We start from the raw sequence: 14,994 nt of genomic DNA, 5'->3' as shown, positions 1-14,994 counted from the left end.
GTTGCACGGTGTGTGGGTGTTGTGCGTTGCGTATGCGCCGCGCTTCGCTGGAAAAGCGCTGCGAACGCTGCTCTGCTGCGTCCGCAGAGGCTCGGGGCTCCGCAGGCCCCAGACTCCCAGGCGATGGCGACCAGGTGCGCTGCGCTGCGCCCGCACCACCCGCCTCCAAACCGCAGCATACGAACCATGGAACCATTTTGTTGTTGATAACTTATCGCCACCGGGGCGTCGAAGTGGTGTGGGGCTAACGCCCACCGGACCAGCCACGGACCCGAGGCTAATTGGTATATATATTTTATTAGTTGTATATTTATTTCAATTTTATGTTAATATACAATATTCCATTTATTGTTGTTTGAATACGATACACGCCGTGCCTTGTATTAGCCGCACGGAGCCGTATGTAAAAAGTTATACAAGTGTGTTGACATTAAGATAGTTACATTGTTTTAATTGATTTGATTAGCCGTTTATTTTAATGCCTGTGTGTCCTCCCTCTCCCACCCTCCCACCATCAACGTTTCATTCTCCGTTTTCTGTTTTCCTTTCCATTGCCTTCCACCTGCTACTGCTAGCATCTTTTGCTGCTGCTGCTGCTGCTGCGCGTTACATTTGCTCTTTATTTCATCTGTGTTGTGCTGCTGTTGTGATGTCTGCCTAGAGGACACACGCGCGCGCTAGTGTGCGCGTGTGTGTGTGTTTTGCATCCTTTTTCGTAAGTGTAAAAGTGGCGCAGAACGGATCGGGCGGCAGAATGAATATACGTCACCGCCGGAAGGGACAACACCGCTTTATTACCAAATCAACTGACAACTGACGAACGGTGTACCGAGAACAATATGACCAGAATCCCTGCCCCACTGACGTAGGAAGGACGCGCTACCCGAAGACCGAAGACACTTTACGCACTAGCCAGTCCTCTCTTCTATACGAGTTGTATTTTTTGCCCTTGTTGCTTGGGGCACTCTTGCGGCTTCACCAGGACTTCCGACCGACGTCCCGTCTGTGTCGAAAGCAGTGTATTTTCTCAAAGGATACAATTATACTTAATTTTCCACGGTTTCTTATCGCAATCCCTCTCTCTCTCTCTCTCGGCCACACTGCTTGCCGCCTCGTATTCGTCCGGTTTTCCCCGTTAACCAATGTTAGTCAGGGCAGCACATATGCATATATACCTCACCTGTGTTGGCTCTCCTGATCTATGCCATCCGGGAACGGAGTCGTTCTGCCGACTGGTAAGTGAAAGCAGTTCAATTCATCATGCGTGCGTGTGTGTGTGTGTGGGTGGGTGTGTCGGATCAATGGGCGGTCAAGTGTCGCGTGCACAGCTCTGCCACTAGGAGCATAGAACCGGAGTTACGAAAAACGTGCGCGCGCGGTTCCAAAAGGCATGTGCGGCTAGCCAAGCGTGTGTGGCAGCAGGGCTCCTCTGCTTGAACCGCCCCTTTATTGGATCGTTTTGTACAGGAGCGCACCACTTGTTGTGTCTAGTTCGATTAAGGACGGTTTTTTCTCATATTTTTTCCCCCATTTCTCTTTTGTTTATCATTGTTACTACAGTACACCAACACTCTCCCATCGCGGCGCACTCTCTCACTTAACTCAAATCAACATTTGCTTAATCATCTGTTTGTGCTGTAGTGTTAAACAGTGTGCCGAACAGGACACGGTACGGGCTACTACATCCTCTCGAACGGCAGAACGAAGTTAAAAACTCAAACAGCTGACTCTGAGCTACTGGGCCGTGTACAGATGTGCAGCTAGTACGCTAATGATGCAGCCATTTAATGGTGAGTAGGGGTGGAAGGACACTCTCGAATGAAAACAGGACAGGGTGTGTTTCGGGTTAGTATTATTAGCGGGGTATTCGTATGCCTCACACACAGACACGCGCGGACAGGTTTTGTGCAGTCAAAGCTTTTCTGGTATTATAATTATTAGTAATTACTCTTAGCGATTGTTCACCCTCTCGTCTCGTCCATGTTTTCTGGGCACCGGTCGCGCGTTCGAAATATCTAGCCTTTTATTTAGTGTTTTTTTTTTGTTTTTAGCACACTGCATAGGTGTAGCCGTCTATCCAAACCTTAAACAAGAAGTAGTGTACTGCAGCAGTCCAGATCAGTCCCACTGGAAAAGTTCCAGTACATGAGAAATGAGAATCAAGTTTTCGTGGCTGATTTGCTGGATCATTTTGTTTTTGTTTTTGTTTTTATGTTTTTTTTTGTTTCGTTTTGTTTTGCTTTTGGTTTTGTTTTTGCATCTGATTATTAAACATTTACATGCAAGAGCGGAGAAGCTTACTACTGCACGCGCGCGTACGTGGGCGGCAGCCATTTCCATTTTTATTATGCCGCGTTTTTCTCCTTCCCTTTTTTTTTTTGTATGTCTGTTAGTAGTTCGCAGTTCTAGCATAATTTTGCTTGTTAAATGATTTAAAAAAATATATTTTCAGTTCTCTTTCACTACGTTTCTTTTTTCCTTCTCCCCGTTTAGATAATCAATAAATGGTATCTTTGGTTGTCGTTACCGTCACACTTGGGTTGATGTTTCTATTCCGTGTGGGTCCGCCGTGTGTAACCTTTTCCGCATGTAGCTCTTTTGATGTGTGTGTGTGTGGGTGTGCATATGTGATAATGGTTTGTTAGTTTCTATTCTTCTGTTCTAGTCTGTGCGATGCGATGGATTTGGAAAGCAATCAGTAAATGTGGTGTTCCCACCAAACCATTCCCCACGACGAGCAAGAAGCAGCTACTGTTACAGTTTGTTTTATCTTTTGTTTATAACTTGGGGAGAATAAGCCTTGCTGTCCTATGTTAACCTCTAGTGCGTAGAGTACGATGGTCGAGCGCAGGCTTCGGACCCTGCTCGCGCAATGCTAATGGGTATTCTGTTCCATAACTCTGTTATCAAATTTACTGGAAGGCCAAGGCAAGAATCAATTCCAAAACACCCGTCTGGTAAATATCTGTCACGTAGTGAAGAGAGTGTAGGGAATGGGCTAGTGTATATGTATGCTCCTTTATGCGTTCAGCGTCTATAGGATGCCTGCGGCGGTGTATGGGTGTGCTTTTGTAAGATAAAAACAACAGCACTATGTTGCGAAAACGGCAATTTATATGTAAATTGGGTTCTCCTGGCCGGTCAGCAAACGAAACATTGATGTCGGCATGGTTTTCATGAGTATCTGTGAAGAGGAGCGAGAAAAAAAAAACAGAAACCCGCAGGTTCCCGCGAAGTGAACGAAACGGCATATGCCTCCGGTAGGTAGCGAAATGCGGTTGGGCACTGCACCACTACAGACTCGTATCTCGTAGCAAAACATACCTCACCAACAGAAGTTGCGAGTAAATTTACAATTTTTTCGTGGGGCACCGCAACAACGCTTTGATTGTTGATCTCGATGATCCGGTGGCCGACGCGAACACCGCCCCGTTCCGCTATTCCACCCCGTAGCAGGCTGCAAATCTACAGATACGACACGGAACGAAAAAAAGACCATTGGATCGATTTTGAGCACCGGGAAACGTGTCGCGGAAAAGGGGGAAAAGACACTCACCACACCGTTCTGAACACTGAATCCCAGCTGGTACTTGGTGTTTGGTCGCTTGATCTTCACCTCCACCACCGGTGCGCACGGGACGACGGTGAACTTGACCACCGTCTGGTTCTTGGTGTTCTTGATGTAACCCTGGCACGTGGACAGCGGCAGCCCGACGAGGCTCAACCCGTTGATGGCGATGATCTGGTCACCGATGTTGAGCTGGCCGCAACGGGCCGCGGCGCCGGACGAGGCCAGGTTCGCGATCACGACCGTCGGCAGCATCGAGCCCCAGCCCGACTCGACGATTACCACACCCAAGATTTCACCCTTCGCCTTCGGCACCACCACCTCCTTCTGGAGTTCCTTTTTGGCGAAAATTTCCAGCTCGTCGCCGAAAATCTCCTGGCTGTTGAGCACCTCCTGGTAGTCCATCTCCTTCATGAAGCTGTGGTCCTCGATGCCGTTCGCCTTCAGAAACTCCATGTACGCGACCTGAAACGCTTGCCCTATGCTCTGCGCGATGAACTGCGCTTCCTCGCTCTCGAACACGTGGCAGATCATCTTGGGGGTGCGGTTTCCCTTCGGCCCACCCGCTGTGGAGGGTTTCTGCGCCGGGGTGCTCGCGTTTCCGTTCGTGCCACCGTGGTTGCCACCGATGATGTGCGGCGCCACCAACGCCGTCCCGTTACCACCGCCGCCGCCGCCGCCGCCGCCGTTGCCGGACGAATCAGTCGAGTCAATATCCTGCGGCACGAAGCGCCGTCTAGCCATCAGCACCACCAGGTCGCCGATGTCCGCTATGTACGAGATGGTACGCAGTGCGTGATCCATCATTATCTCCTTCAGATCGGTGTTTAGAACCATTATCTTTTCGGTCGAAATGAACAGGTCCACCTCCGTGCTCGGTTGCGCTTCGCCATCGGGAGACAACGCCTGCCGGTTCCGCCGACGGCCAAGACGCCCAAAAAACAGCAAGACCGGAAAAGAAAAGACCAGCACGCGTATGTCACGCTCCACAGTCCCGCTGGATGACACGGGGTCGATTTGTTTTTCCCTACCTTGATTCGAGAGACGGCTTCCTCGGCCTGCAGCATCCGGGTGGACTTGGTAGGCTGTCCTTCGCAAACGAGTTGCGTCGAGCCGAGGTAGCGGGCACGGAATAGCACGCCTTCAATGAGCACTGCCGTCCTGCAAAGGAGGGTGAAAGTGTGTGTTGCTTTAGCATTTGCGACCACAAGCTACAACCTGCTCCTCCGTCGACATTCGTCGCCCAACGATCGACCAATACTTACGTCGAACAGTCCGAAATTGGGGGGGGCGGTCCCCATGCGTTAAACAAAGCAAAAACGACAATCATATACTCATGAATCTTGCGGAAAGCAGAGTCTGCTTATCTAAAGCACCTGTTAGCCCTTAGTGTGCTAGTGTTTAGTGGCTGTGGCGCAACTTACCTTCTTTGTTCTTCGACTTCCGCTTCGTTTCCTGGTGCAGCATCTTCGACTTGGTCGACCCACTAGGGCTGCCGGAGCCGTTGGACTTGTCTAGCAGATTTACGCCGCTCAGCGAGTGCTGTGGGCTGGGACTGGGCGAAATGGCTGCATTCCCACCGAGCACCTGTGCCTGAGAACCGTCGTTGGGACCGTTAAAGGTGATTAGGTTGCCCGCGCCGGTGCCACCACCACTGCCGCCCGTGCTCTTATGGTATGCGGTGCCATTGTTGGTCGCTGAGCTGGCCATTACCGAGGTGGCGCCCGAGGTGGCCGAAGTAGCGGCACCGTTCGCCACCACGCTGCCACCGATTGGCGAGGACGATGTGACGAGTTCTGGCAGTGGTCCGCTCGACTGCATGACGGCGGCGTGTGTCGATGAAGCGGATCCTGGCAGGAAGCCGGCTACCCCGGCCGCGGCCAGCTGCCCCGCGGCCGCACGCGTTCCGCCGGCTATAGCACCGGCCACCTTCCCGCCCACCACCCCGTTCGCGGACGACGACACGGTAACCTGCAGCAGCCCCGTGGCCGCGGGGGCCATCGTTGTCGTCGTCGCCACGGTTTGCTGCATCGACGACAGTTTGCCCAGTGACATCATCCGCGGGATGGCCTTGCGCTCGCACCACATCTTTTGCTTCTCGTCGTAGAAGCCGTGATCGTCGAGCCGCTGGTGTCCGAGTAGCCGGTCCGTTTCGAGATCCGTGTCCGGGTCCTCTTCGTCGTCGACCGTCAGGCCCGTCAGGCCCACAGCGTCCTTATCCGGACCCGAGTGTTGGATGAACAGTTCATTCTCTTCCGGGCAGGACTTTGGGCCGAGGGCCGCTGGCGGTTTGCAGACCATGGCCTGGCCCCCCACTGATACTGCGGCACCGCTGGACTGGCCGAGCCCAGCACCACTGCCCTGCGGTTTGCTGCCGTACTGCTCCTGCTCCTGCGACTCCCGCCCGGAACGCGGGATCCAAATGGGCGACAGACTGGGAACAATCGAATCCGCCAGTTCCGTGGTGCACATGCTGGTTCCCTTCTCGAACGCTTTCCCCGACAGCGGCTGTTGCTGTTGCTGCATGTTGCCTACCATACTAAGGTTCCTCGATCTTTGCAAGCATATTCGGATGTCCTTGAGTGTCGACTGCACATCGATACCGGCAGATGATTGTGAGTGGTTGAACTGTTGTTGTTGTTGATGAGGTGATGGATGTTGCTGCTGCTGTTGCTGTTGCTGCGGCTTTGATTGTTGCGACTGTTGCGGTTGTGGTTGTTGCGTCGATAAACTATCACAGTCGATGGATGATTTCCTGTGCGGTGCCGGTGCTGGAGGTGGCGGTGTCGACTGTATCGTATCTGGCAAAGGACGAAGGTACAATTAAACCTGTGCCTGTTCCGTTTGTCTTGTCAGCCTGAACTTGATTTCTACATCGTGCCCCCCCACCCCAAACCCCACCCCCCTCCCTCAAACCTAGTTCATGCTCAAACCTAGTTCAAATCAAGTTCAGGCTGGACACTCACTGGAATACTCACTGATCGTGTAAAGAGACTCCAGCTCCGGATCACGGTTCTTGAATATCGTCGCACTGTGCAGCATGCTCGAGTTGAGTTTAACGTTGCTCATCCTGAACGTGTTGCTACACCCAAAAAAGGCGTCCACCGTTGGGTTATGAGTTTGCTGTTGCTGTTGCACCTGCTGTTGCTGCTGCTGTTGTTCATGTTGCTGTTGCTCGTGTTGCTGTTGTTGTTGCAGCTGTTGCTGCTGTTGTTGCTGCTGCTGTTGTTGCTGCTGCTGTTGTTGCTGTTGCTGTTGCTGCATACTTTGTACTTCTTTCGAGGCGATGGATGACGATGAGTGTGAAGTTTTGACCACCGCCCTGGAAGGTGACGACTGTTGCCCAAGACCGTAACCAGTGGCGCTCGCCGACTGCTGTATCATGTCATCAGCGACTGCGGCGGTGGCAGCCGTGACCAGCTTGCCCACCGACGGCACTAGATCGGGGGGGAGTGCCACGCTCGACAGCGAGATGTTGGTGAGATTGTTGTCCGAGTCCGAAACGTGCCCACTGGACAGACCATCCTCCAGCACCGGCATCGCTGCGTAGTAGCGCGTGTAGTTGGCTGCACCGCTGCCCCCGAACTGACAGCCGGCCAGAGGCTCGTTGGGTGGCGCACCGCCCGAAGTGGCACTGATGACGCCGTTGTTCAAATCCTCGCACATGGTCGCATGACCGCTGCCGGTAATCAGACCGAAGTCGCTGCCATACTGCGGCGAGATCTCACTGTCGTAATCGCCGCAGTTCGAGTCGTAATCCGTGGTGTCGGGCGAGTAGTTAAAGTTTTTGCTGTACTTCTGCTGCACGAACCCCTTCCTTCCGTCGATGTTGGGCGCGGTTCCATTCGATGCGGTGCCGTAGTCCAGCGCAGGCTGGATGCTGGCCGCCGTACCGTTCGCTAGCAGGGGCCCGCCGTTTGCCTCATACCCGTGCGGGTCCCGGTGAATCGCTTCGCAGCTGCTCGTGCGGCTCTCGCTGTTGATGTATGAGCTAAAGTACAGCTCGTTGTGCTCGAACGCCTTCGAGTCGCCTTGGTGCTGCTGCTGCTGCTTGGTGGTGGACTCAGGATACCCGCTGGCCATCTTGTAGACGGGCACGGGATACTCCGTGCCCACTCCGGTGTGGTGGCTCCGTTTCTGCTCACCCCCACCCGGTTTCTTACGCCGCAGTCCTCCGTAGGCCGCCGACACGGGAGACGGCCCGGTTCCGGCCTTGTTGCGCTTCGGGTGATACTTATACTTCATGGTGATCTCTCCGCGCCGCTCCGTCGGTCCGTCCTCCTCTTCGTCCTCGATTTCGGCCGTATCATCGTCGTCGTCCTCCTCCTCATCCTCCTCTTCCCCCTCCTCCTCGTCTTCCTCCTCATCCTCGTCCTCCTCCACTTGTTCCTCCCGGGCTGCACCACCACCGGGCTGCATGTGGCGCGCCTCCGGTTTCGTACCGTTCTGCGTACCGATGTAGGTCGTCTCGAGCGGGGCACCCTGCACACGCTCCAGCTCCACCGGGTACTCGTACTGCACGTCCAGACTCTCTGGGTCGTCTTCCTCTTCTTCCTCCTCCTCCTCCTCACCGCCGCTGTCGTTGAAGTCGCTGAACTTCTCCAGCACCTTCTCCACGTCCTCGGTCGAAGGGCACTTGAAAAATTCCTCCAGCACCTTCCGTGTCTCGGAAAACTCGTACAGATAGTCGAACGTCGAGGAGCTCGTGAGCGGCTGCGGCTGCGGCTGCGGCGGCGGCGGTGGGGACGGCACCGACAGTTTGCCACTGCCGTCGGTCAGGCCTAGCTCGTCACTCAAACGGATCTTCTCGAGCGTCGGCACCGATGGTGCGCTACTCCTCGTGTCACCCGTATCGTTGTGCGGATCTTGCGGATCTTGCGTGGCCGGATCATTGTGGCCGGTAGCCACCTTCGAGTCGAATAGGACCGTTTTGTTTAGGCTAGAGTTGACCTGATCGAGCAACGACGGCGAATGGCGCAGAATGTTCGCGCTAGGGCTGGCAGCTGAAACGACCATGCCCGTACCGATGCCGCCGGCCGCCGGCACTATCCGCTGCGGGAAGCCCGGCCGGGGCAGTGCCAGCATCGAGGACGACGTTAGATTGATCTTCACACTGGACGCTAAATAGTAGTCCGTGTCGTCGCACAAGTTCAGCCCAAACCGCCGGGGGGAGCCGTCGTACTCTGGGTGAACGTGGAAAAATAAATAAACATGAAGAGAGAGGCACCAGGCAATCGGTTAAACCGGATACCGGACTTACCTATTATGTTGGATCCCGAGTTGGCCAAACTGTCACGTTGCTCAATGGCGGTCGGCTCGGTTGGCTTGGAGTGGTTGATTGACTTCCGGTTGGCAAAGTCGATCATACCTTGGACATCGCACTCCGCACTGGGGCTAGCCGCCACGCTCAGCCCAACATGTGGTCCAACCACGTGCTCGAACTTTTGCCCGAGCTGCCGAATGCCCTTTGGTGACGCCGAAATCAGGGTCTCCTCCAGGCTGCCGTCCCCGTGCTGCTGCTGCTGGTGCTGCTGCTGCTGGTACTTGTGCCCCAATGGCTGTCCCTTCTCGTGCATCTTCTCGCCAATTGCGCTACCCATCATACTGATGCCATCCATCCCGGTGTGTACACCGCCGCCGCAATGCATCTCACTAGCCGCACCACCAAGGGCTACCACCTGCCGTCCGAGGCTGAGCAGTTTGTCCTTGCGCGCCGCGCTACCGCCGTAGCTTTGCATCTCGTGCTGATAGTTAAAGTACTTCAGTTTGTCCTCAATGTCGCTCTCGTCCTCGAGCGGTGACTGTAACACCATATTGTAGCAACTGATCGGTTTGTAGCCCGGCCGGCCCTGTTGCTTCACGGGCTGCGTGACCCCACCACCCTTCTGCTTGCCACTCGGGTAGTGGGAAACGGACAGGTGGCAGTAACTGTTGTTGCCGGCGCCACCGCCGCCGCCGCCGCCGCCGCCGCCGCCGCTGTCCACCCAGCCGATGGAGGCGCCTTGTGAGGGATCGTGTTTTTTTAAAGGCCCCACAAACTCACCGCAACCGTCGTCATCGTCCTCCGAGAGTAACAGTCCTCCGGCGCCGCCCCCGCCGCCGCCGACTCCCATTGACGGGTAGCTTTCGGTCGGCGAGCTCGACAGCGGTGGAGGTTGATTGTTGTAGTAGAAGCTGTAAATGTCCGCGGTACCCTTGCTGCCGGTAGAGTGACCGAACTTGGTGCCGTGGTTTAGGTTGCTACTGTACTTGTCCTTCATCATGCCAGCCGCGGGTTCGGTGGCTGCGATTGGGCTACCGTTGTACTGGTTATTATTGTCACTACCGCCGGGCCCAGCAGCCAACGCCGAGGAGCTCAGCTGGAAAGCCTTTCCTCCGCTGGTGGGCGGCAATTCCTTGGCGGATCCACCAGTAGCAACAGCACTGTAGTCGCTGTAGCTGACAGCAGCGTGGTAGTTGGTGCTGGAGCTGGTGTTGCTTTTGCTGGAACTATTGTTGTTAGCGTAGGGATTTTTATCGATGTACATGAGCTTCGAAGCAGCACCGGCGCCGGTGGCCGTGGTGGTGGCGGCAGTCGGGCTCGACCGAGCCGCAGCGATGGCAGCGTACGGGGAAAGCGAATGCGTGGACCCGTGCAGCGGCACACCTCCTACCTCCATCATGCAGTTATTGTTAGCACCTGGCTTCGTCGTCGTACCGCTGGAACCACCGCCGCCGCCGCCGCCACCGTTCCCGTTGACACTGGCACTCGCACTGGCACTGTTCATGACGTAGTGACACTCACTGCGCGGTTTGCATTTCGGAAATAGCAGCAAAATCTTCTGCTCACTCAAACTCATCGACGCTGGATCATCGTTCGCCGCCGCCGCCGCAGCACCACCAACACCGCCGCCGCTAGGTGCTAGTCGCACGCTAGCCGTGTCGCTACACGCGCTGTTGCTGCTGAAAGGCATGGAGGAGGAAAGAGTAGTAGTGCTGCTATCATTGTGCGGCGCTGGAACTCCGTCTACGGGGGTCGCCGAGGAGTCGGACTCGGACTTTTTATCGAAAACGACAGTCGAACTAACCATAATGCAATGCGCGCCCGGGTTCGGGTTTGCGCTTTCGCTTGTACCGCGTTGCCGTCGTTTCGATTGTTTCGTGTGTCCGTTTTCGTGCGTGCGTGGTGTCGTGCGTGATTCACCACTGCTCCTCACACCGCGCGCTCGCGTCACGGGTTCGTTTGGATGGGGGATGAAGGGAAGAAACGGAAACGGAAACAAACGACGGAACTCGAACTGTGTGTGTGTGTGTGCGTGCGGGCACGTGTGTGAGTGTGGGTGTGAGTGTGTGCGCGCACTGACACACGTTACAACGCACTACAGGACACGGAGGTTTTTTTTTTTGGTAAACCTCGACAGCGCCAGGAACGTCGAGTGCTGTGCTGTGCCGTGTGCACAACTGAAATGTAACAATGGAAGAACACGAAGTTTAATGGAGGTTGTAACGTGTGCTGCCTGCTTCCAGAGCCTACCCTACGCGCTTTGCGAGGTCGCAATCGCACCTAAACGCGGCACCGGGCGGGTGAGAGTTTTTGCAAAAGGGGTTGAAATGCAATGGAGAAGCAATAGCAGACGTATGAGCAAAAATGGTGAAAGATAAAAGTGTGAGAGGAAAATCGATAATTAATTCCCCGTACACGGTTGCTAGTGTGTCTGTTTGTGTGCGTGTGCGTGTGTGTGCTTCATGCGAGAATCGCCAGCCCGCGACCCTCCCCGACACAGTCCTTTCCAGCGGAAATGACTCACTCAAGGACTGGCACCACTCTCGCAAGCATGATCGCATTGACTCTTCAGCGGTCCTTTTCCTTTTATTTCCTCCACTTTCTGTATCCTTTACTGCCACTCGCTTTCTCTCTCTCTCTTTCTCTCTCTCTCTCTCTCTCTCTCTCTCTCTCTCTTTCATACATGCACACTTTCTTTCTCTCTAGCTTTATCTCCCATTATTCAAGAAGCTTCGTCCTTCGTGGTTGCACGCTCCCACACACGCACACAGGCAAGGTATCTTATTCTCTCTCGCACACACACACACACATACAAGCTCTCTTATTTTCTCTTTCTCTCTCTCTCTCTCTCTCTCTCTCTCTCTCTCTCTCTCTTTCTCTCTCTCTCTCTTCCGCGAGCGCGCTGGACCACTATTCCACTTCCTCTCGACACTATTTCACTCTTTTACATCGATGCTCCACATTTTCCGCTGCTTTCTATTACTCCATGTGTAGGTCTTCAAAAATATTTTTCCTTCATGTATATGCGCATATAAAATACGAAGAAAATTAACGGTACAAATCGTCGGGCGCGGCTACTATTAGGCTAGTCTAGTAAGCCGACTACTGAGTTCGGTTTTTAACTTTTACATCAATCGTATAGGACACAAAATGCTTGCGCCACGATGATCTCTTCATTCAGCGACAGAGACCCTGTTCAACTCTGGATTCTCTTATTGTTTTCACCCTACGTGGAATGAAATATGTCCTCTTTCATTATGCAATGTGGTGCAAAAGCAAACAAAGGCATGTGTAGGCCATTCCATATAAGTGCAATCGTTTACCGAGTACCAAGTATAGAACCACATACTTACATTTTCACTGTTCATCTAACAACTTTCTATTGCTTCAAACGCTCATCAGCAACTGTTACCGCTCCCCGTATTGCAGCCTATGTCGGCGACAGGACAGCCCCAAATTCAATGCACTTTGCTGCCGTTGGTAGTAAGATTTTCTAACCACTCTATTCACCGTTCATGAACCAACTCGCACATAGTTTCCATCGATCCTTTTGCACCTCTCTTGCACTGCTTACAGCCGACTGGGGCTATACTTGCTTTTACGGTACGCAGTGGATCCTCACTAATAAGGGAAAATTTTCACGAGTCCGTTCAGTTGACGTCTCGGTTCGGACAATTGTGCGCTTGGAAGGGAAAATACTGTTTGGACTGCCGAACCCTGCAGTAGGTGTGTCTCGCTCGCTCGCTCGTTTTTCGCAGAACGTCAGGACATTGGCCTCCGTTCGCTTGACTCCGACAATAGTAGGATCCTACGGTCCGCAAACCCTTATGTAATGTAAATGCGCTGGAACGGCGTTGCCTCCATTGGCCAACAGATGGCGTGCGGCTTTTTGATGTAATTTAAAAACAAAACAGCCGATCTCACTACATCATCGCACGCGTTAGGTTTGCTTTCTGTATCCTTGATGCAAATACGATAGAGGATGCAACAAAAGCTTCGTTTCGAATTAGCCTTGCCGATGACGCTTTCTCGTTTTCAAATAAACGTTACGACGTTAATGCCGTTAACATTCAGGGTATTTCTGTTTGGATTATGTGTGTCCACACTGATATCAATCGGTGTAATGATCGTGATTTTCGACGTAAAATGTTCAATCAACTATGATTGCTAGGTGAAATGGAAAACAATCTACTGAAGAGTGCTGATTGAATGACGTTTCCGTATGCGTAGTGAACAACTGGAGACAATTTTCCACTCGATGTTTTTCGAAGAATATCGTCAAATAACGGCTACTTTGAACATTATGCCGTGTGGCATAACTATACAGTGCAACCTGGGAAAAAATAAGGATTCCTTCCCGTTTCGCTACTTGGAGGTGCATTGCCCGCCTCACGCCTCACTGGCTAAAACTGAGATAATCGAATATAGAGAATAAAAGACGCGCATAATTTGTTTTTTTAAACCGATAGCAATTTCAGCGTCTCCAACCGTTGCATGTGCAACTACAATTTTACATTCCTTAATTTAAACTCAACTCCTTAAGTGTTTCATATTTTATTCCCAAACACGTTTCCTCGATGTTTTGCTACCCATTTGATCAATAATGTGCGCGCGACAAGGCAGACGATGACGTGACAGCAGCAGTCAGTCAGTGCTATAAAATAGTACTGACTGATCGTTTAACTGTCATAATGTGTGTACGTTTTTTTTCTTCGTATGCTTTGCTAGCGAGGCTTGCTTGCATAACCTTGAAACCATTCCCAAAACGGGCTTTTGATTTATTCTTTCCGTTGCGCCTTGACCTCGTGTGATAGAAACTGCAGGCAAAGGCACGCAAACGGGCACCATTTGTTTCTTTCCGTTCCGTTTCCATTGATGTTTGGTTGTTTGATTTTTGTTTCCGATGTGTAGCTTTAAGTAACAACCCTAGATGCGCAAACCAGTTATAACCAGCGGGCAGTGGTGTTTCGGTAAGTCGTTGCTTCGCGATACAGATCGTGGCCCATGGGAAGCGTTCCAGAGCGACGGGATCCGTCGACCGATGAAATGGGAAGTGCGTATGGCCAGAGGGTACACGAGGGGGCCTTGTGAGCATAGCGTGACCAGTTTCCTTTCCTTTCGCGCGGGTTTTCCCTATCGGTACGGCCGGTTTTAGGTACATTACTGCGCGTCTCGCTCACCAACGACGTGTCACATAGTTCACGCGGGCCTTAAATGTTATTTCGAGCATTGCAACGCTCGGGTCTCGGATCTTCCGACCGCGAGCTCTCCGTTACGCGGCGTCTGACTGCTGCGGTCCGCTAACTGTGGTCGTACGCTGCGCGTGTCGAGATGTGAGTGTGTGTGTGTGTGTGTGCGCGGTTATGCGTGCGTATGACCTGTGCAACAATACATTATTTTTTTTCAAACCGTGTGATAAATAGCCTTATCTTGCTATATACTGTTAGACACACGCAACGCGCGCGCTCTAAGTCGCGTAAAACGCGGATTCCTGTATCTTTTCACCTTCAAAAAAAGGCCACCAGGTGGTCGCTGCAACAGCGGGTAACGTTGACAGTGTTTTTGCGAAGGGCGGGCGGTGTGCTCCCGCCTTCTCACGCACATTTGTTGTGCGGTACTCGGGTTTCGCTGTTTCGGTCGTCGGACCATCGCTGGTTGCCAAGGTTCTCCCGGCGGTGCGTATCTCGTACACGCTCTAACCCTCTCTATCTGCCACCCCGTTCACTGCTGGTTCTACGGTGCGCTTGTGATTTCTGATAGCGTGCTTGTGTGCGTTGTGAACCAATGGTTCACCGAACCGATGACATCGCTACCCAGACGACGTATAAGTACGAATTGTATTAAAAGTTTCCACCGGGGGGTTGTATACGGGGGTATTCGTGCAGTTGCGATTTACATCAAATCGAGCCCGGCACGCCCGACACTCGCTGGATCCGCTTTCGTCGTGATTGTTTTGGTTTCGTTCCGTTGTTTTGTTTGTTTCCCCCGGGATAACCTAAAACCTGCTTGTCGTCGCCGCCGCCGTCGTGACAGGCGGAAGATTCTAGTGGTCGTCGTGGTGTGTTACCGAGAAGACAACGCGACATCAGTCGTCGTTCGGACGTCACCTCACACCCTGTTAGTAGCGTGCTGTACAGAGCAAGCCAGCTCAGGTGATGGTCGG

The 14,994-nt window shown here is 53.0% G+C and overlaps 1 protein-coding gene across 1 annotated transcript; it reads right to left on the bottom strand.

The window, feature by feature from the left end:
• Positions 1 to 3,112: 3,112 nt before the first annotated feature.
• On the bottom strand, positions 3,113 to 10,638 carry LOC128277409 (uncharacterized). The gene is made up of 11 exons (XM_053015866.1): positions 10,278 to 10,638; positions 8,829 to 10,217; positions 8,140 to 8,751; positions 6,912 to 8,109; positions 6,547 to 6,650; positions 6,278 to 6,369; positions 4,981 to 6,190; positions 4,600 to 4,727; positions 3,557 to 4,474; positions 3,325 to 3,465; positions 3,113 to 3,184 (listed from the first exon to the last, which is right to left on the bottom strand). The coding sequence occupies exons 1-11, from the start codon at positions 10,636 to 10,638 to the stop codon at positions 3,113 to 3,115; spliced, it is 6,225 nt and encodes a 2,074-aa protein (XP_052871826.1).
• Between the last annotated feature and the right edge of the window lie 4,356 nt (positions 10,639 to 14,994).

This window comes from Anopheles cruzii, chromosome X, assembly GCF_943734635.1.
Source record: "Anopheles cruzii chromosome X, idAnoCruzAS_RS32_06, whole genome shotgun sequence".
Lineage (NCBI taxonomy): Eukaryota > Metazoa > Arthropoda > Insecta > Diptera > Culicidae > Anopheles > Anopheles cruzii.
The sequence above is the reverse complement of the archived record's forward strand: the minus strand, read 5'-3'. Positions and strand labels throughout refer to the sequence as shown.